This window comes from Podarcis erhardii (assembly GCF_964252035.2).
Source record: "Podarcis erhardii genome assembly, chromosome: 13".
NCBI lineage: Eukaryota > Metazoa > Chordata > Lepidosauria > Squamata > Lacertidae > Podarcis > Podarcis erhardii.
In genome coordinates this window covers 1,352,874-1,379,664 of record NC_138502.1, presented here as the reverse complement: position 1 = coordinate 1,379,664, position 26,791 = coordinate 1,352,874, and the positions used below count along the sequence as shown (strand labels likewise).

The 26,791-nt window shown below is 47.4% G+C and overlaps 1 protein-coding gene and 1 long non-coding RNA gene across 3 annotated transcripts in view; one reads left to right on the top strand and one right to left on the bottom strand.

The window, feature by feature from the left end:
- LOC309326849 overlaps positions 1–26,791 on the bottom strand; it is a 131,421-nt gene that overhangs the window by 27,632 nt on the left and 76,998 nt on the right. The window lies entirely within an intron of this gene.
- The window catches only part of LOC309326725 (chloride channel protein ClC-Kb-like), a 38,006-nt gene that overhangs the window by 4,720 nt on the left and 6,495 nt on the right, over positions 1–26,791 (top strand). Inside the window, exons 4-18 of one of the 2 annotated variants that reach the window (XM_081835669.1) lie at positions 1,417–1,556; positions 4,323–4,400; positions 6,029–6,107; positions 8,118–8,243; positions 10,971–11,055; positions 11,286–11,387; positions 11,883–11,967; positions 13,431–13,613; positions 15,665–15,734; positions 17,868–17,978; positions 18,081–18,294; positions 19,035–19,168; positions 22,117–22,251; positions 23,024–23,115; positions 23,263–23,334. In XM_081835669.1, coding sequence (XP_081691795.1) covers positions 1,417–1,556; positions 4,323–4,400; positions 6,029–6,107; positions 8,118–8,243; positions 10,971–11,055; positions 11,286–11,387; positions 11,883–11,967; positions 13,431–13,613; positions 15,665–15,734; positions 17,868–17,978; positions 18,081–18,294; positions 19,035–19,168; positions 22,117–22,251; positions 23,024–23,115; positions 23,263–23,334 — 1,706 coding nt within the window. The remainder of the gene's footprint in view (positions 1–1,416; positions 1,557–4,322; positions 4,401–6,028; positions 6,108–8,117; positions 8,244–10,970; positions 11,056–11,285; positions 11,388–11,882; positions 11,968–13,430; positions 13,614–15,664; positions 15,735–17,867; positions 17,979–18,080; positions 18,295–19,034; positions 19,169–22,116; positions 22,252–23,023; positions 23,116–23,262; positions 23,335–26,791) is intronic. The other variant, XM_081835670.1, reaches the window with a different exon arrangement.

The window sequence follows — 26,791 nt, the reverse complement described above, 5'->3', positions numbered from 1 at the left end:
ACAAAATGGAAGCCCCAAACAAAAGAGAACCAAAACTCTTATTAGCTGCTAATCCCCATGTTAGGGGATGCGGGTGGCGCTGTGGGTTAAACCACAGAGCCTGGGACTTGCCGATCAGAAGGTCGGTGGTTCGAATCCCCGCGACGGGGTGAGCTCCCGTTGCTCGGTCCCTGCTCCTGCCAACCTAGCAGTTCAAAAGCACCTCAAAGTGCAAGTAGATAAATAGGTACCGCTCCGGCGGGAAGGTAAACGGTGTTTCCGTGCGCTGCTCTGGCTCGCCAGAAGCGGCTTAGTCGTGCTGGCCACATGACCTGGAAGCTGTACGCCAGCTCCCTCAGCCAATAAAGCGAGATGAGCGCCGCAACCTCAGATATCCGCGGCTGGACCTAATGGTCAGGGGTCCCTTTACCTTTACCTAATCCCCATGGTACACCTACCCCCCACAAACTACATCACTCATACATCACGGTTACATCATGAAAGGGGAGGTCTGGTGGCAGTAATCTGAGTATCCTGGACCCTGCCCCATGGTTCCCCTTGCCCTCCAACAAACACCCATCAAGTGTAAGAAAAGAGATATTTACATTTCCCTGTTTCCCAGCCAAGTTCATCCCACCCTTTTGTCTCCATCTGGGTTTGTTATTTCTGGCATGGCTACCTGTCTGGCACTCAGGCATCAGGATGCCAGGGATTGTCACTCAGGCAGAGGGGCTGCTGAGTAGCTGAGCTCACCTGTCTATATGAGTTTCTGAAGTTTTCCCAGTGAGCCAGTACAGAGATACATTGATCAGTGAATTCTTACATTTGGTATGGTGCAGCAAAGGCCCTTTGAATAGATAGGAATAAACTGCGATGAAGTGTTTTGTGGGGACAAAAGTGATTGTGCTGATTTTGGTAGTGGGCTGCATGTGTGTGATATCTGCTGGAGGGGCAAACACCCCCCCAACCTATACATAAATTCCTGCAACAACCTGAAGGAGCGTCTCCACCCCCATCGTCCAGCCCGGACACTGAGATCCATCTCCCGAGGGCCTTCTGGTGGTTCCCTCCCTGCGAGAAGTGAGGTTACAGGGAACCAGGCACAGGGCCTTCTCTGTGGTGGTGCCAGCCCTGTGGAATGCCCTCCCACAAGATGTCATTAAACAACTATCTAACTTTTAGAAGACACCTGAAGGCAGCTCTGTTTAGGGAAGCTTTTACTATCTAATGAATTATTGTATTTTAATGTTTTGTTGGAAGCCGCCCAGAGTGGAAACCCAGCCAGATGGGCGGGGTATAAATAATAAATGATTATCATCATATTATTATTGATCATATTCTTGGATTGCAGGGGGTTGGACTAGATGACCCTCGGGTCCCTTCCAGTTCTATGATTTCGTGGTTCTGATTGGTGTTTTCTGGACTCTTTCCCCGCAGGCTCTGGGATCCCCGAGCTGAAGGTGGCTCTCCGTGGGGTCGTGCTGCGTGAATTCTTCACCTTTCGGACGCTGGTGGCCAAGCTGGTGGGGGTGCTTTGCACTTTAGCGGCTGGGAGCACCATCTTCCTTGGGAAAGTGGTGAGTTCGAATGACGCGGGTGCCTCCGGTTCAAGAGGAAGGAATTGTGTGCATGACAGAGGAGGATGTCTTGGGGCAGGTGCTGTGTGCTGTTTTCCACCCAGTGCTGCACATATACAAGAGCCTTTAAAAATCAGGTTTCATGAGGACTAGAGCCTAACCCTTTTTAAAAAATAAATATTTATTAAGATTTTACAAAATAACAAGAAAACACAGCGAAGAAAAGCAAAAAAAAAACACAAAACAGAAAAATAAAAGATACAAAATACAAAAAATAGACAAAAATAGAAATAATAAAAAAAGAATCCATTATTCTTTTTCTAACTTTAAAACTCATTACCTTATTTCCTTGACCTCCTCACACCTCCCCTTTTTGTATTCCCATTTACATAATCAAATCAGCAAATCCTTGCCCTCTTTCAATTTATCATCTCTAACTTTGTATCTTAACATATCACAACTCCAATATTTTCATCCATCAATTCATTTTTGCATGCTCTTTCTAACTTTATCACTAATGCCACTTATTTTTAATCCAACATCATTTTAACATTCATAAATTTTACACTGTTTCTGTAAATAGTCTTTAAATTTCTTCCAGTCCTCTTCCAACAGCTCTTCTCCCAGGTCTCGAATTCAGAGCCTAACCCTTTTTCTTAAAAGAAACGAAAAAAACCCCAACATTTGGGATAATTTTTATTTTTTATTTTATTGGGATTTTATTTACAACATAACACAACCCCCACCCCTAGTACACAAATCCACCCTCATTAAACGTGAACATAAAATACAGTGAACATAACACACAACAATACAAACAACCAAATAAAAGACTTCCTTTATCCTTTATCTGGCCTCCTTATCTACTTCTTATAAACTGTTTCCTTTATGAATAATTATTAAGATTTTTCTAATTATAACTTAAATATCCACAAAGTCTCCTGCAGACATTAATCGAAACAAGTCCAGGTATGCATTTTAGGGCACTGTTTCGTGAAGTGTTCTCTGCATTTCCCCCCATGCTTTTTGAAACTCTTGTCTAGTGTGATCTCTAATTGTCTCTCTTAATCTAGCCAGTTCAATATACTCTAACAGTTTGTCTCGCCATTCCTTTTTTGTTGGCACAATTTCTTTTTTCCAGTTTTTTAGCAATTAGGTATAATTTTTTAATGACTCATATGGATTGACAGCTGTATACAGTGGCACCTTGGTTCTCAAACTTAATCCGTTCCGGAAGTCTGTTCCAAAACCAAGGCGCGCTTTCCCATAGAAAGCAATGCAAAACGGATTAATCCGTTCCAGACTTTGGAAAACAATCCCGAAAACACCCATTTAACAAGAATTTTACTATCTAAGGAGACCATGGATCCATAAAATGAAAGCAATAAACAATGTACTGCAGTCACACAATCAATCAATCAATCAATCAATCAATCAGTAGCTGAACTGGGTTCCACACAGTCACAAAAACAAAACAAAAAAGAGCCAGAAAAACAAAACAAAAAACGCAAAATAAATAGCCAAAACAGGCAGACCTCAGCATAAGACTCAAAATGGATGTGTGGCACTCAAAACGGAGCACGTTCGGCTTCTGAAAAAGGTTCGCAAACTGGAACACTTACTTCCGGGTTTACAGTTGTTTGAGTACCAAGGCGTCTTGAGAACTAAGGGACCACTGTACTTGGGGAGTGATTACAATCCAGAGAATGGTGTTCCCAATTTACTTTTCAATAATAATAATAATAATAATAATAATAATAATAATAATAATAATAGTAATTTATTATTTGTACCCCGCCCATTTGGCTGGGTTTCCCTAGCCACTCTGGGCGGCTTCCAACAAAGATGAAAAATACACTAAAATGTCACATATTAAAAACTTCCCTGAACAGAATTGCACTCTCATCTATAAGACAAGAATTGAAAACCCCAGAAGGGAGAGAGCGGGCCATTGCTGCGGATTCCACCGCCTGTACGCATCCAAGAATTATTTCATCAATTTTAAGATACAGCGGTACCTCAGGTTACAGACGCTTCAGGGTACAGATGCTTCAGGTTACAGACTCCGCTAACCCAGAAATAGTGCTTCAGGTTAAGAACTTTGCTTCAGGATGAGAACAGAAATCGTGCGGCGGCAGCGGGAGACCCCATTAGCTAAAGTGGTGCTTCAGGTTCAGAATGGACCTCCGGAACGAATTAAGTACTTAACCCAAGGTAGCACTGTACATCGGCCTCGGTCCAGTATACCTGAAGGAGCGTCTCCACCCCCATCATTCTGCCCGGACGCTGAGGTCCAGCGCTGAGGGCCTTCTGGCGGTTCCCTCCCTGCGAGAAGCGAGGTTGCAGGGAACCAGGCACAGGGCCTTCTCCGTGGTGGCTCCCGCCCTGTGGAACACCCTCCCATCAGATGTCAAAGCGATAAACAACTACCTGACATTCAGAAGACATCTTAAGGCAGCCCTGTTCAGGGAAGTTTTTAACGTGTGATATTTTACTGTATTTTTGGTTTCTATGGAAGCCGCCCAGAGTGGCTGGGGAGGCCCAGCCAGATGGGCGGGGTATAAATAATAAATTATTATTATTATTATTATTATTATTATTATTATTATTATTATTATATCGGTGTTGCGTCTTGCTTTCCTGGGGCCTGAGGTCACGAGAGAGATAATCTGAGCATTAAAACGTGATGAAGTTGCTGCTACGCTGGTGCCATGAGTCTTTCTGCCCCCGATTGCACCCATAACCTTGACCTTCTTCTTCTCACAGGGCCCATTTGTCCACATGGCCTCCATTCTGGCTTCAATGCTGGGCAAAGTCATGGTCAGATTTGCAGGTTCTGCTGAGGTAAGTGCCGCTGAACCACCCCATCCCAAACCGACAAAAGGGGAAGGTGTTCCTGCGCTTGTGTGGTTCCTGTGGAACCACACAATCCTAGCATTGTGCGGTTGGAAGGGACCTGTGGGTCATCTAGTCCAACCTCCGAAAATCCAGGAATCTCAGCTAAAGCCTCTGAGAAAGATGGCCACCAAGTCTCTGCTTTATTTTTATTTTTTATTCAAAATTAAAACAAAACATATTATCCAGAAACACGTTGTTTAGTCGATTAGTCGTGTCCGCCTCTTTGTGACCCCCTGGACCAGAGCACGCCTGGCACTCCTATCTTCCACTGCCTCCCGCAGTTGGGTCAAACTCATGCTGGTCGCTTCGAGAACACTATCCATCCATCTCGTCCTCCGTCGCCCCCTTCTCCTTGTGCCCTCCATCTTTCCCACCATCTCGTCCTCCGTCGCCCCCTTCTCCTTGTGCCCTCCATCTTTCCCACCATCTCGTCCTCCGTCGCCCCCTTCTCCTTGTGCCCTCCATCTTTCCCACCATCTCGTCCTCCGTCGCCCCCTTCTCCTTGTGCCCTCCATCTTTCCCACCATCTCGTCCTCCGTCGCCCCCTTCTCCTTGTGTCCTCCATCTTTCCCACCATCTCGTCCTCTGTCGTCCCCTTCTCCTTGTGCCCTCCATCTTTCCCAACATCAGGGTCTTTTCCAGGGAGTCTTCTCTTCTCATGAGGTGGCCAAAGTCTTGGAGCCTCAGCTTCAGGATCTGTCCTTCCAGTGAGCACTCAGGGCTGATTTCCTTCAGAATGGAGAGGTTGGATCTTCTTGCAGTCCATGGGACTCTCCAGAGTCTCCTCCAGCACCAGAATTCAAAAGCATCCATTCTTCGGCCATCAGCCTTCTTTATGGTCCAGCTCTCACTTCCATACATCACTACTGGGAAAACCATGGCTTGAGCTATACGGACCTTTGTTGGCAAGGTGATGTCTCTGCTTTTTAAGATGCTGTCTAGGTTTGTCATTGCTTTTCTCCCAAGAAGCAGGCGTCTTTTAATTTCATGACTGATCCAGAAACATATCACCCTTAATTCCCCCCCCCCATTTTTCCTCCTTGCTTTAGTTAAATAAGTTGCTTAAATTGTTATAAAGAAAATGATTATTTTTCTCCTTCCCATAAAGTACTGTACAGCATAAACGTTGTCCAAATAGAAACAGTTAACTTCACAATAATTTCACCATTATCTGTCTATGTATTTCCAAATACTATAACCAAATACTAAGTAAATTTTTGTATATAACTGTAAAAACTACTCTGAAAATTTACTATTCCTAAAATGAAACCTTCATGTGGTTGTAAATATTAAGATTATACCAGCAATAATTTTATAATTAAGTGCTTTAAAGTGATTTAAATTTGTTGTTAGCTGCCCTGAGCCCAGTTTTTGAACTGGGAAGGGCGGGGTATAAATAAAAATCTATTATTATTATTATTATTATTATTATTATTATTATTATTATTATTAGAACGAGTCTTCCTATAGGAAAAAGAGAGAGATTTAAATCAGGTCTTACTAACTAGTGATTTAAATCGTGATCTAAATTGTGGTTTGCAAGGCACCTCACATCCTCCGTTGCTTCTCTGCAGAACCCGGGGCGCAAATATGAGCTGCTGGTGGCTGGGACGGCTGCAGGAGTGGCTTGCTGTTTCGTGGCTCCCGTAGGAGGTAACTAAGGGCATTACTCAATAAACACCCAAGACGTAACCGGCTGTACTTTTGAATAAATAAGGTATACTACAGTGGTGCCCCGCAAGACGAACGCCTCGCAAGACGGAAAACCCGCTAGACGAAAGGGTTTTCCGTTTTGGAGGCGCTTCGCAAAACGAATTTCCCCATGGGCTTGCTTCGCAAGACGAAATGTCTTGCGAGTTCCCGCGGGTTTTTCCCCCTCCCCCCTTTCCTAAGCCGCTAAGCCGCTTATCAGCTGATCCACTAAAAGCCGCTAAGCCGCTAATAGCGCTAATCCGCTAAGCTGTCAATGGGCTTGCTTCGCAAGACGAAAAAACCGCTATACGAAGAGCCTCACGGAATGGATTAATTTCGTCTTGCGAGGCACCACTGTATTCACTGTATCAAATTGTAGATTTCAATGGAAGACTCATAAAGTTCAACGAAAAAAGCAGAAGACCCAGTGGATCCGTTCGTTCTCTAATTAGTTCATGCATAAGGTATAAGTGTCTATTCCTAGACTCCATCAGTAGAGTAGGCTCTAGGTAATGCAAATAAATACAGTATCGTAATCTCACACATTTTTACAGCAAAATTAATATAAAAACAGCAAAATATAATATAAACAACTGTACATACCATAGGTAATATTACAGGATCGTGGATCTTATGGCATAGTAGTTAGTGGTTACACTAAGAAACGACTGTTACAATGCAAGATTATATGGACGAGCACAATAAATAGACTTCCGCTGAAATCTACAGTTTGATGCAATGAATAGTATACCTTATTTATTCAAAAGTACAGCCAGTTATGCCTTGTATATTAATGGACTGGTTGCGTGGCAACATGGGCAAATGGCTTGAGATACCTATGAGGTCCATAAATTACCATATAGCATATGTTGTTGTTGTTTAGTCATGTCCGGCTCTTCGCCTGCTCGCCTGCTCCCTAAAATATCCCTAGTTTGCTCCTTTCTATATACAGTGGTACCTCAGGTTAAGTACTTAATTCGTTCCAGAGGTCCGTACTTAACCTGAAACTGTTCTTAACCTGAAGCACCACTTTAGTTAATGGGGCTACCCGCTGCTGCCGCGCCGCCGGAGCCCGATTTCTTTTCTCATCCTGAAGCAAAGTTCTTAACCTGAAGCACTATTTCTTGGTTAGCGGAGTCTGTAACCTGAAGTGTATGTAACACGAGGTACTACTGTATAGGGTGCCTACATTCTGCATGGACTGGTTGTGTGGCAACATGTGCAAATGGCTTCAGATACCTATTTGGTCCATAAATTGCCATATAGCATATGTTCTTCTTCTTGTTGTTGTTGTTTAGTCATGTCCGACTCTTCGCCTGCTAGCCTGCTCCCTAAAATATCCCTGGTTTGCTCCTTTCTATATATAGGGTGCCGACATTCTGCATGGACGGGTTGTGCGGCAACATGGGCAAATGGCTTGAGATACCTATGAGGTCCATAAATGACCATATAGCATATATTCAACCCAAAAAACAGCGACCATTTGTTGTTGACAAAGGACAGCTGGACATAGAAAGGGCCCCATTACCTTCAGTAGCTCAGGGCCTCATCAAACCTAAATCTGGCCCTGTGTTTATGGTGGTCTTGTAGTAAGGTTAAAATTTAAAAACAAATAAAACAAAACCTACAGACAGCAGCAGGGTTTTGTGTTGTGTAGGCTCCTATGATGTCAGTCACGGGCCCCGCCTGCTCCCTAAAATATCACTAGTTTGCTCCTTTCTATATATAGGGTGCCTACATTCTGCATGGACTGGTTGCACGGCAACATGGGCAAATGGCTTGAGATACCTATGAGGTCCATAAATGACCATATATCAACACAAAAAAGACAGCGACAATTTGTTGTCAACAAAGGACAGCTGGACATAGAAAGGGCCCCAGTGCCTTCAGTAGCTCAGGGTCTCATCAAACCTAAATCCGGCCCCGCGTCCCACCCACCCCCCTTTTCACAATAGTTCTCTCTCCCCGCAGGAGTGCTGTTTGGGGTGGAGGCCACGGGCACCCACTTTGCCGTCCGCGATTACTGGCGGGGATTCTTCGCTGCGACCTGCGCAGCCCTCACTTTCCGCTTGCTAGCTGTGCTCAACAACACAAGAGGTAAATGCGGAAGACATGGCAGGAAGTGAAAAGGAGGAAGAGTCAATGGGGGGGGGACAGTTTCCCTGATGGGGTAATGTGCCTTTAACAGCTGTATGTTGTTGGCAATGGAGTGAAATCAAATCGCTGCGTTAAGTGACCTCCCCAGGCAATAACATATTGTCAGGGGCTCAGGAGCAGAGGCACAGGGGAGAGAGGAAATGGAGAGCGAAGGGGAAGAATCTGAGGGCAGCGTAGGGGATTCAGAAGATTCCCAGAGGGGGGCGCCGATTCAGAAGCGATTCAGAAGATTCCCAGAGGGGGGCGCCGATGGCCAGGGCAAGGGGGGTCCCAGGGGGGACGCACCAGAAGCAAGGGGCCAGCGGGGACTCCCAAAGCAGCAGCGGGAGATCAGGACCAGTTCCCCCACCAGAGCGTAGTGGGGGGGAAGAGTCCCATGTGTCAGGGCCAGCGTCTCCTCCAGTAGGGAGAGAAGATGAGTCAGGGCTGACCACGCCTCTATCGCAGAGTGAGGGAACGGAGGGGAAGTCAAGTCCAGCTAGCCCCCCCGAAGGGGGAAGCAGTGACAGGAGCAGTGTAACGGTCAGGAGAAAGGTTGCCGGCTGGGCGCGAGCGCCAAGTTCAAATGTACAGGCACGCGGGACGGCAGAAAACCCGTATTGGGAACCAGGTCCTAAAGCCCGCCGGAGGCAGGGGGAAGACTCAGGGGACTCAGCGGCAGAAGAGTCTAGAAAGGGCAAGACCCCAGTGGACAGACGGACGCAGAGGAGGAAAGAGCAGAGGAAGAGGTGGAGCAAAGCTAGAGTCTTAAACTGGTGCCTGGGGGGAGGAGATTCAGACGGAGCTTCAGCGGTCTAGAGTTCAAGACGTAGAGCTGCGCGCTGCGGCTTGGAAATCGAAACTGAACTTCAATAAAGACTTTTGTATATAACAAGAACTGGCGTTGGTCCTTTGTGAGCTGGGACCTCGGGCAGCTCTGACACATATTACTATTATTATTATTATTATTATTATTATTATTATTATTATTATATACTGCAAATCTGGAAGAAGTGTGTACAGCTATTAACCAAATGAAAAACACAAAGCCAGTGGACCTGATGGGATACCTGCCAAAGTCTTCAAAGTGGTAGAAAAAAGATTGAGAAATTACACAAAACAAATGGAATGCCGTGAAAATCCCGGAAACGAGAAGTAATCGACTAGGAATATTATCTTATAAAAATAAACCAAATAATAAAAATCAAAAAGTTTAAGGGGGGGGGACCTAGAATTGTACAAAGCCTTAACGTGATGCCGGCTACAAACCTCGTTTCACTGAACTATTCCGTTTCCTCAGAAGGAATTAGAAAAGTCATAAACCTTAAACGACCAAAATTCAAAAAGGGGGTAAAAACTCCCAAAAATTCTGGTTATAATCCTAGCTCAACCTAGGTGAAGCAAAGCGCAGTAATAAAGGATTCAAAGGTACCGTTTCTAAGTTTACAAAAAAGCTTTGAAAACCTAAATGGCAAGTTTTAGACACAGCCCAAGAAGTCTTCAAAGTGGGCAGAATTGAACTTCACAAGCTCATCGGAAAAATCTGGGAGAGAGGGGAGATCTCAGCAGACTTTAGGGGTGCCAAAATTATCAATCTCTTTTTTTAAAAGGTGATAGAACGGATTGCGGAAACTATCAAGGCATCAGAGGTGTCTCTTGAAAAAATTTGCACATCACTTGGGAAGACAGGCAAACTAATATCGGTGTACTGGAAGAAGCAAAGATCACCAGTGTCAAAGCGATGATTCTTCAACATCAACTTCGCTGGACTGGTCATGTTGTGCGGATGCCGGATTATCATATTCCAAAGCAACTACTCTATTCTGAACTTAAAGCGTATGCTGGTGGTCAACAAAAGAGGTTGAAAGCCTCTCTCAAGGCAAATCATTAAAAATGTAGTATAAACACTGACAACTGGGGAACACTGGCCTGCGAGCGCTCCAGTTGGAGAACAGCCTTTACCAAAGGTGTCTTGGGCTTTGAAGACACTCGAACTCAGGACGCAAGGGAGAAACGCGCTAAGAGGAAGACACGCTTGGCAAATCCACACTGTGATCAACTCCCGCCTGGAAACCAATGTCCCCACTGTGGAAGGACGTGTGGGTCCAGAATTGGCCTCCACAGTCACTTACGGACTCACTGTTAAAATTGTGTTTATGGGAGACAATCTTACTAAGCTACGAGTGATCGCCAAAAAGAAGATATAAAGAAATGTTGATGCATAGACAAGTATGAAGCAATCCAGCAACTAGGATATTAGGTGGCAAAGGAAGTGCCTTGAAATTCACTATGGGGAAAACTCATAATAATAATAATAATAATAATAATAATAATAATAATAATAATATCCAGTGAGGCTTCCTGCAAAAATTCGCAGAGCTTGCTGCCTCCACGTAAGATGCCAGTGAATGCGCCATTCCTGGCTTAATCCCAAAAGTCTGCTAAGGGAAGAGTGTTTTCATTGGTCTCTGCCATGAGAGCACAGGCAGTTGGGGGAGCCACCACTCTGGAGCCACCACCGACAAGGCCCCGCTTTTGGTTGTAGCTGTTTGGCTCTTGCCTCTTGAATTTCCTCACCTGTTCACAAGTGAGTTAGAGGTGCTGGCAGGGGCTGTTGTATGGGAAACCAAGGCCCATTTTAACTACTGGCTGTCCACCCTCTTCTCCCCCCAACCCGATACCCTCCAGAAACCGTGGCCATTCTGTTCCAGACCAGTTGGCGCGTCGAATTCCCCTATGACCTCCCAGAACTTCTCTCCTATGCCATCTTGGGGTGAGTACCGGAATAACGAGAATGTACATAGTAAAAGTATAATGATATTAAATGGCGTTTATGGTGTGTTTCTGCTGTGTACGGTGTGTACTGTGTGTATTGTCTAAGGTAAATTGTTGTATAACAAAGGTTATATTTAAAAAAGGAAATTGAGTGGACGTCGCTAGGTTTTGCCTCTACGTCCTCCCCGGACACCTGGGTCCCTTGTGTTTCTGTTTCCCTCCGTCCAGCGTCCTCTGTGGCGGCATCTCCTGTCTCTTCCTCTTCTGCCACCGGAACATTCTCGACTTTCTCCAGAACCGGCTGAGAATCAAACGTTTTATGGCGAACAAGTAAGGCTCTCCCCATACCTTCGCCCCCGAATCCTTGTTTGCTGTTTGGGACAGAGAGCGGTGGGTGGTCGAAATCAGGGAAGAGCCTTGCGCCACGCAGAACAGCTCAGAGCTCAAGGAGTGGGGAGAAAATTTCATTTTCTCAAATTTCCTTTTCCCAAACCCAGCCACTGTTGGGCCACTGTGAGAACAGGATTCTAGATATTTAAAACGAAAGCAGGGAATCCTGAGATAATGGGTTATTTGGGGGGTGCCTCCTTCTCCACCCTTTTAATGTCTGGTGTTTTGTTATATTTTTAATATTTTGTTGGAAGCAGCCCAGAGTGGCTGGGGAAACCCAACCAGATGAGTAGAGTATTATTATTATTATTATTATTATTATTATTATTATTATTATTATTATTATTATTATTCCTCTGTGGAACCCCTTGCCCCCCCCCCCAGAAGACAACATCTAAACAAAACCAACCCACATAGTGTCTCTTCTCTCTGCAGCAAAATTTTGTACGCTGGGTTCGTCTCCCTGCTGCTATCGAGTATCACATTCCCCCATGGTTCCGGGCAATATATTGGCTCAAAAGTAAGTGTGCAAACTCTTGCGACAGAGGAGTTGTACCCTCCCCTCTTTGCTCAGCCATCTGGTTTTATTTTATTATTTTATTAGATTTATCTAAGAATTATAATAAAAAAAAGAACTCAAAGCAGTTCGGAAGATCAAATGCAAGATTAAAAGCACAATGTTGTTGTTGTTTAGTCGTTTAGTCATGTCCGCCTCTTTGTGACCCCCTGGACCAGAGCATGCCAGGCCCTCCTGTCTTCCACTGCCTCCCGCAGTTTTAGTCAAACTCATGCTGGTCCCTTCGAGAACACTGTCCCACCATCTCGCCCTCCGTTGTCCCCTTCTCCTTGGGCCCTCCATCTTTCCCAACATCAGGGTCTTTTCCAGGGAGTCTTCTCTTCTCATGAGGTGGCCAAAGTCTTGGAGCCTCAGCTTCAGGATCCGTCCTTCCAGTGAGCACTCAGGGCTGATTTCCTTAAGAATGGATACGTTTGATCTTCTTGCAGTCCATGGGACTCTCAAGAGTCTCCTCCAGCACCAGAATTCAAAAGCATCCATTCTTCAGCGATCAGCCTTCTTGATGGTCCAGCTCTCACTTCCATACATCACGACTGGGAAAAACATAGCTTGAACTATACGGACCTTTGTTGGCAAGGTGATGTCTCTGCTTTTTAAGATGCTGTCTAGGTTTGCCATCGCCTTTCTCCCAAGGAGCAGGCGTCTTTTAATTTCGTGGCTGCTGTCACCATCTGCAGTGATCATGGAGCCCAAGAAAGTAAAATCTCTCACTGCCTCCATTTCTTCCCCTTCTATTAGCCAGGAGGTGATGGGCCCAGTGGCCACGATCTTCCTTTTTTTGCTGTTGAGCTTCAGATCATGTTTTGCGCTCTCCTCTTTCACCCTCAGTAAAAGGTTCTTTAATTAAAAGCATAATAGTAATAACCAATTGAGGGTTGGGGGACTAGATTAGTGTTTGCGGTTCCAGTTCTCAGCCCCTTTTGGATGAGGCCTTTCCATCCATCTTTGGAACTCCCTGCCAATTGACACAAGGGAAGAGCCTCGATGGTGCTCTTTTCACTGCCTGCAAACAACACCTTGGAAGGGTTTTTAAATCATTGGAGGCTTTTTAAGCAGGCATTGGTCGGGGATTCTTCAGCTGCGACTCCTTCATTGCAGGGGGTCAGGCTGGATGACCCTCGGGGACCCCCTGCACCGAGTTTTCTGCTCTTCTGCCTTGGTGAAGATTTGACGTTTTCATCCCCCAAAAGTTTTTGATCTGAGTTTCTACTGAAACGAGGCTGCATTTTAGTGTTATATTTTAATCTTGTTTTTAAGTTTTATTTTAATCAATTGTTTTTATACCTGGTGTTAGCCGCCTTGAGCCCGGTCTTGGCTGGGGAGGGCAGGGTATAAATAAAATTATTATTATTATTATTATTATTATTATTATTATTATTATTATTATTTCTTTTTCCTCTCTCAAGCTCTCCATGAAGCAACTTCTGGAGACCTTCTTCAACAACCTGACCTGGGGTCTTGAGGAGGCCCCCCTGGGCAGCAACAGCACCCCCCTGCCCCCCAACCAGACCCACGATTTCAGCTGGCTCCAGTGGACCCACCCAGCTTTCTCCTCCCTAGAGATGGTCTCCTTCTTTCTCATTGCTAAGGTGGGGGTCTTGCCTGGGGGTGGCAGGAGGGGGTGGACCGTGGGGAAGGGGCTGCCGCCCTTGGCAGAATCCCCTTTGCACATGCCATTCTGGAAGGCGGTTTTCGCCCACAAACACTTAAGCCATGGGGAGTTTGTGTGTGCCTGTGTTAAATTATTGTAACAGCATCGGGAGGGGGTCAGTTTGGATGATATCCAGGTGTCCCTTATAGCCCTGTGAGTCTGTATTAAGGACCAGTGGCAGGTTTCGGGTTGTGTGGGCAGTTCCTACGCATAGGGCACCAAGCTGGGGTAAATAATAATAATAATAATAATAATAATAATAATAATAATAATACCTATATTTATATGGGTACCTACTGAGAAGATAGGGACATGGGTGGCGCTGTGGTCTAAACCACAGAGCTTAGGACTTGCCGATCAGAAGGTCAGCAGTTCGAATCCTCGCAATGACGGGGTGAGCTCCCGTTGCTCGGTCCCTGCTCCTGCCCACCTAGCAGTTCGAAAGCATGTCCAAGTGCAAGTAGATAAATAGGTACCGCTCCGGTGGGAAGGTAAACGGCATTTCCATGTGCTGCTCTGGTTCGCCAGAAGCGGCTTAGTCCTGCTGGCCACATGACCCGGAAGCTGTACGCCGGCTCCCTCGGCCAATAAAGCGAGATGAGCGCCACAACCCCAGAGTCGGCCACGACTGGACCTAATGGTCAGGGGTCCCTTTACCTTTACATTACTGAGAAGATTCATACAAAAGCAACCATACCAAAAGGAATTATTGTGAATGTAAAAAAATATTGGAGGGGGAGCCAATTTTTGTGCTAACTCAAGGCGACATATTACCAAAGTCCACCCCTGCAAGGATGCTTAATATAAGGTTACCAGATGTCCGCGTTTCCCGGGGACAGTCCCCGGGTTTACAAATCAGGTCCCATTCAAAATCCATTGAAGTTGAAAAGTGTCCCCAGATTCATTGGAAAAAATAATAATCTGGTAAGCTTAGCTTAATATGTAGGACAGGGTGGTCCATGCATGCGGCCCACCAGAACCCTTTCGGTGGCCCTTGGAAACATTCAAGAAAAAAACTTAAAGCCTTCACAAATAACTTTTGTGTCACACGCGGTTAATGAAAGCATGCACATTTGTCCGTTAAATTTGTTTAATAATTAAATCGATTGCGTGTTCAGTCGTATATACCGTATTTCTCGCTCTATAAGACGCACCAGACCACAAGACGCACCTAGTTTTTGGAGGAGGAAAACATGAAAAAAAATATTCTGAATCTCAGAAGCCAGAACCGCAAGAGGGATCGCTGCGCAGTGAAAGCAGCAATCCCTCTTGCTGTTCTGGCTTCTGGGATAGCTGCGCAGCCTGCATTCGCCCCATAAGACGCACACACATTTCCCCTTACTTTTTAGGAGGGAAAAAGTGAGTCTTATAGAGCAAAAAATATGGTATTTCGTTAAATCTATTAATTGTGTGTTCAGGTGTATATATTAAATAAAATCCATCAATTGTATGTATGAACAGTATGAAAAACACAGCAAACACTTTAATTTCCGATACGGAAATTTAACTCGGGAGTGTGGCCCGCGGGTTCTGCATTCAAGTATTCCCGCGGCCCGCTCATTACAAAACATAGCTGTCAACTTTTCCCTTTTCTTGCGAGGAATCCTATTCGGAACAAGATAATTTCCCTTTAAAAAAGGAAAACGTTGACAACTATGGTACAGAACGTTGTGCCGCCCTGACCTAGTGGAAGAGGCCGCCGAACGGCTCAGACCAAGATAACAAACGGACTTAGCTGGCCCGTTTTGTACTGCCATTTACATGTCCAAAGAGGTGGCTCTTGGAGACAAATGGGTGAGTCTTTTCCTAACTCACCTGGTTGAAGGCTACGTCGTGACGCAGAGCTTTCCGGCTGATGATGGACACAATCCCAGGTGTGCCTTCCTGATGCAGCAACGCGGACCTCACTCTCCTTGACCCGTGCCCTCCTTCCTTGCCCAAACATCGTTCCGACGACCCTCTCACTGGTGCCCCCCTCTTCCTCAACAGTTCTTCATGGTGCTTTTGGCTACGACCATGGTCATCCCGGCGGGATTTTTCCTCCCTGTCTTCGTTTATGGTAAGAACCTCAGCCACCGCCCCTCGCTGCAGAGGTGTAGGAAGGTCAGGTGTTACCCAGTGAAGAAAATTTCTTGTCAAACCACCCCCCCACACATTGATATTGATATACAGTGGTGCCTCGCAAGACGAAATTAATCCGTTCCGTGAGGCTCTTCGTAAAGCGGTTTTTTCGCCTTGCAAAGCAAGCCCATTGACAGCTTAGCGGATTAGCGTTATTAGCGGTTTAGTGGCTTTTAGTGGATCATCTGATAAGCGGCTTAGGGCTTAGGAAAAGGGGGAAAAGAGGGGAAAAACCCCCGCAGGAACTTGCAAGACATTTTCGTCTTGCGAAGCAAGCCCATAGGGAAATTCGTTTTGCGAAGCGCCTCCAAAACGGAAAACCCTTTCGTCTAGCGGGTTTTCCGTCTTGCGAGGCGTTCGTCTTGCGGGGCACCACTGTATATATATATATGTATGTATTGCCTGCAAAAATAGTTTTATGTTACAGTGGTGCCTCGCAAGACGAAAAGAATCCGTTCCGTGAGTCTCTTCGTCTAGTGGTTTTTTCGTCTTGCGAAGCAAGCCCATTGACGGCTTAGCGGATTAGCGGCTTAGCGGCTATTAGCGGCAAAGCAGCTAAGCGGCTATTAGCGGCTTAGCGGCTTAGAAAAAGGGGGGGGAAAGCGAAAAAAAATCACAAGACTCGCAAGACGTTTTCGTCTTGCAAAGCAAGCCCATAGGGAAATTCGTCTTGCGAAGCGCCTCGAAAACGGAAAACCCTTTCGTCTAGCGGGTTTTTCATCTTGCGACACATTCGTCTTGCGGGGCACCACTGTATTTCATATTTTCTTACAAAAGAATGTGGATTATGTGCCTCTGATAACAAGGAGGTGACTGTGGACAGATCCTTAAATCTACAGGATGAGTTGTGTTTCGATTGTGTTTCACTGAATTGAAATTTCAGCCTTCACGACATATGAAAACAGCCAAGTACAGTGGACACGCGGGTTGCAATTTAGTGCCTCTGTGCATGCGCAAAGCATGATTTGGCGTTTCAGCGCATGCGCGACCGCCGAAACCCGGAAGTAACCCATTCCGGCACTTCCGGGTTTCGGCGGTCCGTAACCTGAAAAAACGCGAAGCGTCTGTAACCCGAGGTATGGCTGTAAACAGCTATTTTTGTGAAGGAGGGTCAAGATATTAACCGATATGCATGAAATTTCTGATATAGTGTAATGGTTCTAGGGGTTGCTCGTGCGTAAATCGGCGCCACACCTGGCTGGGTTGCCTGAGTGAACCCTTTCTGTCCGGACAGCCACTCGCCCGTGGCTGCCTCAATCGCTGGCAGAATCCGTCAGTGGACGTTTCTTGAACTTCTTCCAGCAAAGAAGCTCTTTGACGCGGAAGCCTTCTGCGCAGGGAGGGCGTGGGCAGTGGAGGACCCGCTCTCCCCGCTGGTCTCCGGCGAGGAGTCCTGGAGCCACCTCGCCGATTCCCCCATCTGGCCCCCTTCTCCACTGGTGCTACGCTGATTTCCTTCCCCAGAAGATGGGCTGCTTCTCTCCCTCCCGGGACGCTCTCCGGAATCCCTCTGGAGTCCTCCCTCTCCCTCTGGCTCCGATGGCAATTCCCTGACATATACCTCGGGTTAAAGTTGCTTTAGGCTGAGCGTTTTCAGGTTGCGCTCCGTGGTGACCCGGAAGTAACGGAGCGCTTTACTTCCGGGTTTCGCCACTCGCGCATGCGCAGACGCTCAAAATGACCTCACGCGTATGTGCAGAAGCGACGTATTGCTCGGTTTGCGTTCTGTTCAGGATGTGAACGGGGCTCCGAAATGGATCCCGTTCGCATTCAGAGGTACCACTGTATAATCCCTAGTGTCGTAAGATAAGACCTTTGGAGCAGGCATTTTTAAAAAAGAGAGGTTTTTTATGAACCGCCCCAGTAGGGCAGTAATTGTTCCTTTTTGACCCCCCCCTCCATGATGGAACCCGGGGCGCTTCGCCCCCCCCTTCCTACGCCCCTGCCTCCCCGCTCCTTTACCAGGGAACCCAGTTGTCCGGGCTGGAGAGCTGGGACCCCTTTGGCCTAATGGCCTACGCTGACGTTCTTATGTTCCAGCAGTGATCCTGTCCGCGTCTTCTGCCAACAGGAGCTGCCCTCGGCCGGCTGTACGGCGAAGTCATGGCCAAGATTTTCCCGGACGGCATCGTCTCCGAAGGGATCCACATGCGGATCGTGCCCGCTGGCTACGCCCTGGCAGGTGAGGCCCCGCTTGCTCTCCCACCGGCCCCTTCTGTCCTCTGCCGAGCTAGTGGCGGGCAGTTCCGCCGGCCCTGCGCTAGGAAATGTCTCTCCCTTGCAGGCGCGGCGGCGTACTCCGGGGCCGTGACCCAGACCCTCTCGACCGCCCTGTTGACCTTTGAGCTGACGGGCCAGATGTCCCACATCCTGCCGGTCTTGGTGGCCGTGCTGAGCGCCAACGCCATCAGCCAGCGCTCACAGCCTTCCTTCTTCGATGGCATCATCAGCGTCAAAAAGCTGCCTTTCCTGCCTAAGCTGGCTGTGGGCAAGAGTGGGTAAGGACATAAATAGAGCCCGTTGTACCAGACCAATAGTCCAGCATTCTAGTCCACGTGTGTCTGGAGGCAGCTGTGGGGGACTCCCTGGTCCTGAATGGGGCAACTGTGCCCCCGAAGGACCAGGTGTGCAGCCTGTAAGTCATACTGGACTCACCGCTGTCCGTGGAGGCGCAGGTCAGTTCCGTGTCCAGGGCAGCTGTCTGTCAGCTCCATCTGGTACGCAAGATGAGACCCTCCCTGCCTGCAGACTGTCTGGCCAGAGTGGCGCATGCTCTAGTTATCTCCCGCTTGGACTACTGCAATGCGCTCTACGTGGGGCTACCTTTGAAGGTGACCTGGAAACCGCAATTAATCCAGAATGTGGCAGCCAGACTGGGGACTGAGAGACCACATAACACCAGTCCTGAAAGACCTACATTGGCTCCCAGTGCGTTTCCGAGCACAATTCAAAGTGTTGGCGCTGGACATTAAAGCCTTAAACAGCCTCGGTCCTGTAGACCTGAAGGAGCGTCTCCATCCCCATCGTTCTACCTGGACACTGAGGTCCAGCACCGAGGGCCCACGGGGCACTAAAGGCTCAGAGCTTCAGAACCAGACCAACATAGAGCGCATTGCAGTAGTCCAGCTCTGAGGAGGCTTGGAGAAGCAGAATGTGACTCAGAAAGTGGATGGAGGGGGGTTTTCCTTCACCCTGAACCCTCCAACCCACCTTTCCACTCCCTCCTTTTCTCCCCCAGAGGCCACGACATCTACGCCGAAGACTTTATGGTGACCGATCTCAAATACCTGTCCCTGGAGAGTAAATACAAAGATCTGCGCAGGCTGCTCAGGATCTCCACCCTCAAGCAGTTCCCCTTGGTGGACTCTCAAGGTAAACCGTCTCTCGTTCTTCAGTACCAGCTTTCCTTTAACAACAATCTGCGGAACTCCCCGCCACTTGACTCTTTGCTCGTACACTTTCTGTCACCTGCTAAAAGCATTTTTTATTTAGACAAGACTGTGTGTTTTGATCTGTTTTCGTTTCTTTTCTGATTTTTTAATCTTTCAAGTATTTTGTACAGCGGCACCTTGGTTCTCAAACTTAATCTGTCCCGGAAGTCCGTTCCAAAACCAAAGCGTTCCAAAACCGAGGCACGCTTTCCCACAGAAGATAATGCAAAACGGATTTATCCGTTCCAGACTTTTAAAAACAACCCCTAAAGCAGCCATTTGACATGAATTTTACTATCTAACGAAAGCAGTAATCAATGTACTGCAGTCACACAACCAATCAGTAGATGAAATGGGTTCCACACAGTCACGAAAACGAAAACAAAAGAGCCTCATAAACTAAAAATGCAAATTAAATAGCAAAAAGAGACAGACCTCAGCGTAACACTCAAAACAGAAGTCTGGCACTGAAATCGGAGCAGGTTCGGCTTCCGAAAAAGTTTGCAAATGGGAATGCTTACTTCCGGGTTTGCAGTGTTTGAGTACCAAAGCGTTTGAGTACCAAGGTACCAGTGGATTGTGCTTTTTACTGTTTTAGTATCTTTGCAAACCGCTTTGAGGCTTTCCCTACCCGATCAGGCAGTAAATACCGTATTTTTCGCCCTATAGGACGCACCGGCCCATAGGACGCACCTAGTTTTGGAGGGGGGAAATAAAGAAAAAAAAATTATTCCCCCCCCCAGGGGCGGGGCGGGGGAAGCCTGAGCCCCCAGAACAGGCAGCTCACCGCACGCCTTGGGAGACCGTCGCGATTTCCCGCCGGGCTCCCACTGCTTGCGGATATCTGCCTGAAGCCCAAACCAGGTTGAGGAACAGCGGAAAGGCGTGCTGCTTCTCCCCGCCGCCACCCTCCAAACCAGGTTGGGGAACCAAAGCCTGGGACGCGCTGTGCAGCACGCCCCAGGCTTCAAGATGCAGGCTGCTATCCACAAGCCTAGGGAGCCCGACAGGAACTCCCACGGGCTCCCGAGGCTTGCGGATAGCTTCCTGAAGCGTGGAGAGCGAGAGGGGTCGGTGCACACCAACCCCTCTCACTCTCCAGGCTTCAGCGAAAGCCTGCATTCGCCCCATAGGACGCACACACATTTCCCCTTCATTTTTGGAGGGGGAAAAGTGCGTCCTATAGCAGTGTTTCCCAACCGGTGTTCCGCGGCACACTAGTGTGCCGCGAGACGTTGCCTGGTGTGCCGTGGGAGGGCACACTCATTGAAATTAGAATTAGACTTTTGCCCCCCGCCCGCCTTCAGAAGAGGTCCAGGACCTCTTTGCTCCCCCCTGCCTGCCTTCCCGGGAGAGCGGAGAAACGCAGCGTGTTTCTCCGCTGTCCCGGACAGCTTTTGAAGGCAGGCAGAGGGGAGCAAAGACTTTCGCCCCCCCGCCCGCCTTCAGAAGAGGTCCAGGGCCTCTTCTGAAGGCGGGCGGGGGGCAAAGGTCTTTGCTCCCCCGTGCCTGCCTTCCCGGGAGAGCGGAAAGTCTTTGCTCCCCCCCTTCAAAAGCCGTCCGGGACAGAGGAGAAACGTGCTGCGTTTCTACGCTCTCCCGGGAAGGCAGGCAGGGGGAGCAAAGACTTTTGCCCCCCCGCCAGCCTTCAGAAGAGGTCCTGGACCTCTTCTGAAGGCGGGCGGGGGGCGAAAGTCTTTGCTCCCCCCGCCTGCCTTCAAAAGCCGTCCAGGACAGCGGAGAAACACGCTGCTTTTCTCCGCTCTCCCGGGAAGGCAGGCAGGGGGGGAGCAAGGACTTTTGCCCCCCGCCCGCCTTCAGAAGAGGTCCTGGACCTCTTCTGAATGCCGGCGGGGGGCGAAAGTCTTTGCTCCCCTCTGCCTGCCTTCAAAAGCTGTCCGGGACAGCGGAGAAACACGCTGCGTTTCTCCGCTCTCCCGGGAAGGCAGGCAGGGGGGAGCAAAGTCTTTGCTCCCCCCGCCTGCCTTCAAAAGCCGTCCAGGATAGCGGGAAGCGCTTCCCTGCTATCCCGGACTGCTTTTAAAATGCTGGCGGTGGGGAGCAAAGCCTTTCGGCCCCCGCCGGCCTTCCTGGACCTCTTCTGAAGGCCGGAGGGGGGGGAAGGCTTTGCTCCCCACCGCCAGCATTTAAAAGAGGTCCCTGGAGATTTCCCTATAGGCTTTCTTCTTGCGAAGCAAGCCCATAGGGAAATTCATCTTGCGAAGTGCCTCAAAAAACGGAAAACCCTTTCGTCTTGCGGGTTTTCAGTCTTGCGAGGCATTCGTCTTGCGGGGCACCACTGTATATATAGTCAATATAGGCACAGAGTTAATTTTTTAAACATTTTCTAATGGTGGTGTGCCTCGAGATTTTTTTCATGAAACAAGTGTGCCTTTGCCCAAAAAAGGTTGGGAAACACTGTCCTATAGGACGAAAAATACGGTACATTTTACATAACATATATAAGTATTTTTAATTTAATTCATAAAACGTACACACTGCTTGCTTGCTTGGTTGGTTTTTCAGCGAAAGCCTGCATTCGCCCCATAGGACGCACAAACGTTTCCCCTTCATTTTTGGAGGGGGAAAAGTGCGTCCTATAGGGCGAAAAATACGGTACATTTTACAGAACATATGTAAGTATTTTTAATTTAATTCATAAAACTTACACACTGCTTGCTTGGTTGGTTGGTTGGTTTTTAAATCCCCCCCAATAAACAGCAAATGTGCTGTTCAGCTGCTTCGAACTAGAACTCCCATGGGAGTTGTAGTACAGAACAGCTGGAGGGCGCCAGGCTGGAGGAGGCGAGTCCTTCGTTGTGAGGCCAGATCCCCTAACTGAGAGAAGAGGCCCCAAACCCCCCTTCTCTTTCTCTCCCCTCCTCAAAGAGTCTCGCGTCTTGTTGGGGTCCATTCGGAGGAAGCATCTCTCCAAGCTTCTGTCGGCCCACCTTGGCCCAGAGAAGAGATTCCAGTACATTCTCAGCCGGTCGGACCAGGCGGACCCAAACCAAGATGAACCGGGTGAGAGCTTATGCCGACTTGCATTAGGGAGGAGGGCAGAAGAGGGTCTAGGATTCTTGAGCCGCATTGCAAGAGATCAGACGACCGTATTTTTTGCTCTATAAGACTCACTTTTTCCCTCCTAAAAAGTAAGGGGAAATGTGTGTGCGTCTTATGGAGCAAATGCAGGCTGCGCAGCTATCCCAGAAGCCAGAACAGCAAGAGGGATTGCTGCTTTCACTGCGCACCGATCCCTCTTGCTGTTCTGGCTTCTGAGATTCAGAATATTTTTTTCTTTTTTTCCTCCTCCAAAAACTAGGTGCGTCTTGTGGTCTGGTGCGTCTTATAGAGTGAAAAAATACTGTATTTTAAACTGTAGAACAGAAAAATTAATTTTAAAAATTATGTAAAAAATTACAGTGGTGCCTCGCAAGACGAAATTAATTTGTTCAGTGAGTCTCTCCATCTTGCAGTTTTTTCGTCTTGCGAAGCACGGCCATTAGCAGCTTAGCGGCTTAGCGATATTAGCGGCTATTAGCGGCTTAGCGGCTATTAGCGGCTTAGCGGCTTAGAAAAAGGTGGGGGGAGGGAAAAAACTCGCAAGAACTCGCAAGACTTTTCGTCTTGCGAAGCAAGCCCATAGGGAAATTCGTCTTGCGAAGCACCTCAAAAACGGAAAACTCTTTCGTCTAGCGAGTTTTTCGTCTTGCGAGGCATTCGTCTTGCGGGGCACCACCGTAGGATAAAAAATAAACTTCTCCAAAGTAAACCCCTTTCCTTGCTTCTTACGCAGACTCGCCCAAGGAAACGGAGAATGGGCCTTGCGATGCCCAGGAAAGTTGGGCGGAAGAGATTGTGGAGGGAGAGGAAGAGGAGGAGAAAAAGGTAGGAGGCAGCTGGACCTGTGGAGGCAGAGAGATCCCCCTTCTCCTGTTTAGCCTTGGCTTCGAATCATAGTTATAGAACTCTATGGAAGGGACCCCAGGGGTCATCCAGCCCAACCCACCGCAATGGCTTTTTTTCTGATTTCAGCCCTCCAAGGCCGTTCCGACGAGCACCGATTCTCTCACCCCGCGAGAAGAGCATGGGCAACATCGCCACATGGTACGTTATGCGCTGAGATGCCAGGTTCTTGCGGCGGGGAGAGGCGGCCACAAGGAGGGCCAGGGAGGAGGCTGGGGGTCCAGGACTCCTGGGTCCCTTGAGCAGAGAGGTTCGTTCCTCGGGGCTGATGGGAGCTGTGGTTCACATCCTGTGCCCTTTTAAAATTTTGTTTTGTTTTGGGTGGCTATTGGGTTCTTGTTTTTATTTTTACAGTGTTAGGTATTTTGTGGTTTTATATCTTGGTTTTATTCTGAGACCCCTGGGTATAGGGCAGTCTATAAATTCATGGACTATGTGGAATTAGACAAGACGACAGGAAGGATTTGAAACCCGCGGTATCAGAGATTCTCAGAGGACTGGAGTAAATATGTGAAGTATTTGAAAAGCAATTGTAATCAACAGATTACGCTGGTAAGATTGGAAGAAGTTTTGTAAGGAGGGCTATGTGAAATATTGCAGAGACAAGTACGAAGGGAACTTATTAGTGAAGGACTGTTAAAAGCAATAGTGAAATTAATGAAATGCAGATTAAGTGATAAACATTGAAAAATCTTCAGATGTGGTTGGTGGAAGTCCAAAACGCTGATTAAGATTAGAAAATATGCTGTATGTTGTTGTTTTTTGGAAATTTCATGTAAGAGTGTGTGTGTGTGTGTGTGTGTGTGTGTGTGTGTATATTCAATAGAGAGGAGGAGGAAGAAGAAGAGGAGGAGGAGGAGGAGATGGTCCTGCATGCCAAGATCCTGGGTCTAATTATTTATTTACTTGTTAATATTTGTATACCAGCATCACAGAGAAAATATAGAATCATAGAATCCTAGAATCCTAGAGTTGGAAGAGACCACAAGGGCCATCGAGTCCAACCCCCTGCCAAGCAGGAAACACCATCAGAGCACTCCTGACATCTGGTTGTCAAGCCTCTGCTTAAAGACCTCCAAAGAAGGAGACTCCACCACACTCCTGGGCAGCCAATTCCACTGTCAAACAGCTCTTACTGTCAGGAAGTTCTTCTTAATGTTTAGGTGGAATCTTCTTTCTTGTAGTTTGGAACCATTGCTCCGTGTCCGCTTCTCTGGAGCAGCAGAAAACAACCTTTCTCCCTCCTCTATGTGACATCCTTTTATATATTTGAACATGGCTATCATATCACCCCTTAACCTCCTCTTCTCCAGGCTAAACATGCCCAGCTCCCTTAGCCGTTCCTCATAAGGCATCGTTTCCAGGCCTTTGACCATTTTGGTTGCCCTCCTCTGGACACGTTCCAGTTTGTCAGTGTCCTTCTTGAACTGCGGTGCCCAGAACTGGACACAGTACTCCAGGTGAGGTCTGACCAGAGCAGAATACAGTGGCACTATTACTTCCCTTGATCTAGATGCTATACTCCTATTGATGCAGCCCAGAATTGCATTGGCTTTTTTAGCTGCCGCGTCACACTGTTGGCTCATGTCAAGTTTGTGGTCAACCAAGACTCCTAGATCCTTTTCACATGTACTGCTCTCAAGCCAGGTGTCACCCATCTTGTATTTGTGCCTCTCATTTTTTTTGCCCAAGTGCAATACTTTACATTTCTCCCTATTAAAATTCATCTTGCTTGTTTTGGCCCAGTTCTCTAATCTGTCAAGGTCGTTTTGAAGTGTGATCCTGTCCTCTGGGGTGTTAGCCACCCCTCCCAGTTTGGTGTCATCTGCAAATTTGATCAGGATCCCCTTGAGTCCATCATCCAAGTCGTTGATAAAGATGTTGAATAAGACCGGGCCCAAGACAGAACCCTGTGGCACCCCACTAGTCACTCTTCTCCAGGATGAAGAGGAACCATTGATGAGCACCCTTTGGGTTCGGTCAGTCAGCCAGTTACAAATCCACTGAGTGGTAGCATAGTCAAGACCGCATTTTACCAGCATCTTTACAAGAATATCATGGGGCACCTTGTCAAATGCCTTGCTGAAATCAAGGTAGGCTACATCCACTGCGTTCCCTTCATCTACCAGGCTTGTAATTCTGTCAAAAAACGAGATCAGGTTAGTCTGACACGACTTATTTTTCAGAAATCCATGCTGACTATTGGTGATCACAGTATTCCTTTCTAGGTGCTCACAAACTGTTTGCTTAATGATCTGCTCCAGAATCTTCCCTGGTATTGATGTCAGACTGACTGGGCGGTAATTATTTGGGTCCTCTCTTTTCCCCTTTTTGAAAATAGGGACAACATTTGCCCTCCTCCAGTCTGCCGGGACTTCGCCTGTTCTCCAGGAATTCTCAAAGATGACTGCCAGTGGTTCTGAGATCACACCTGCCAGTTCTTTTAATACTCTTGGATGCAGTTCATCTGGCCCTGGAGACTTGAATACATCTAAACTAGCCAAGTATTCTTGTACTATCTCCTTAGTTATTCTGGGCTGTGTTCCCTCTGCTGAATCATTTGCTCCAAATTCTTTAGGTCGGGCATTGTTTTCTTTATCAGAGAAGACTGAGGCAAAGAAGGCATTGAGGAGTTCAGCCCTTTCTGTGTCCCCTGTTTGCATTTCACCATCTTCTCCTCTGAGTGACCCCACTGTTTCTTTCTTCTTCCTTTTGCTACAAACATACCCATAAAAGCCTTTTTTTGTTGCTTTTAACCTCTCTAGCAAGCCTGAGTTCATTCTGTGCTTTAGCTTTTCTGACTTTGTGTCTACACGTGCTGGCTATTTGTTTGAATTCCTCTTTGGTGGTTTCCCCCCTTTTCCATTTTTTGTACACATCCTTTTTTAATCTTAACTCAGTTAAAAGTTCTTTAGATAGCCACCCTGGCTTCTTTAGGCACCTTCCATGTTTCCGTCTCATTGGTATTGCCTGAAGTTGTGCTTTTACTATCTCCCTCTTAACAAACTCCCAGCCATCATGAACTCCCTTTCCTTTTAGTATTACTGTCCATGGGATCTCACCCAGCACTTCCCTAAGTTTTATGAAGTCGGCTTTCTTAAAGTCAAGAAATTGAGTCCTAGTATGCTTGGCTGCTCCTTTCCGCTGTATAGTAAACTTCAGAAGAGCATGATCACTCGCGCCTAATGATCCTTCCACTTCTACCCCACTAACCAGGTCATCAACATTGGTTAGGACCAGATCTAAAATGGCTGTTCCTCTTGTTGCTTCTCCCACTTTCTGGACAACAAAGTTGTCTGCAAGGCCAGTGAGGAATCTGTTTGACCTTATGCTCTTGGCTGAGTTTGACATCCAGCAAATATCCGGGTAATTGAAGTCCCCCATTACTACTATCTCCCTTCCTTTTGCATGCTTGGCCATCTGTTCCAGGAAGGCATCATCTATGTCCTCCGTTTGGCTTGGGGATCTATAGTAAACTCCCACAATGAGGTCCTTGTTATTCATCTCTCCCTTAATTTTGACCCAAATGCTCTCACTTTGGCTTTGAGGTTCTAAATCTTGGATCTCTTCACAGGTATACACATCCCTGACATATAAT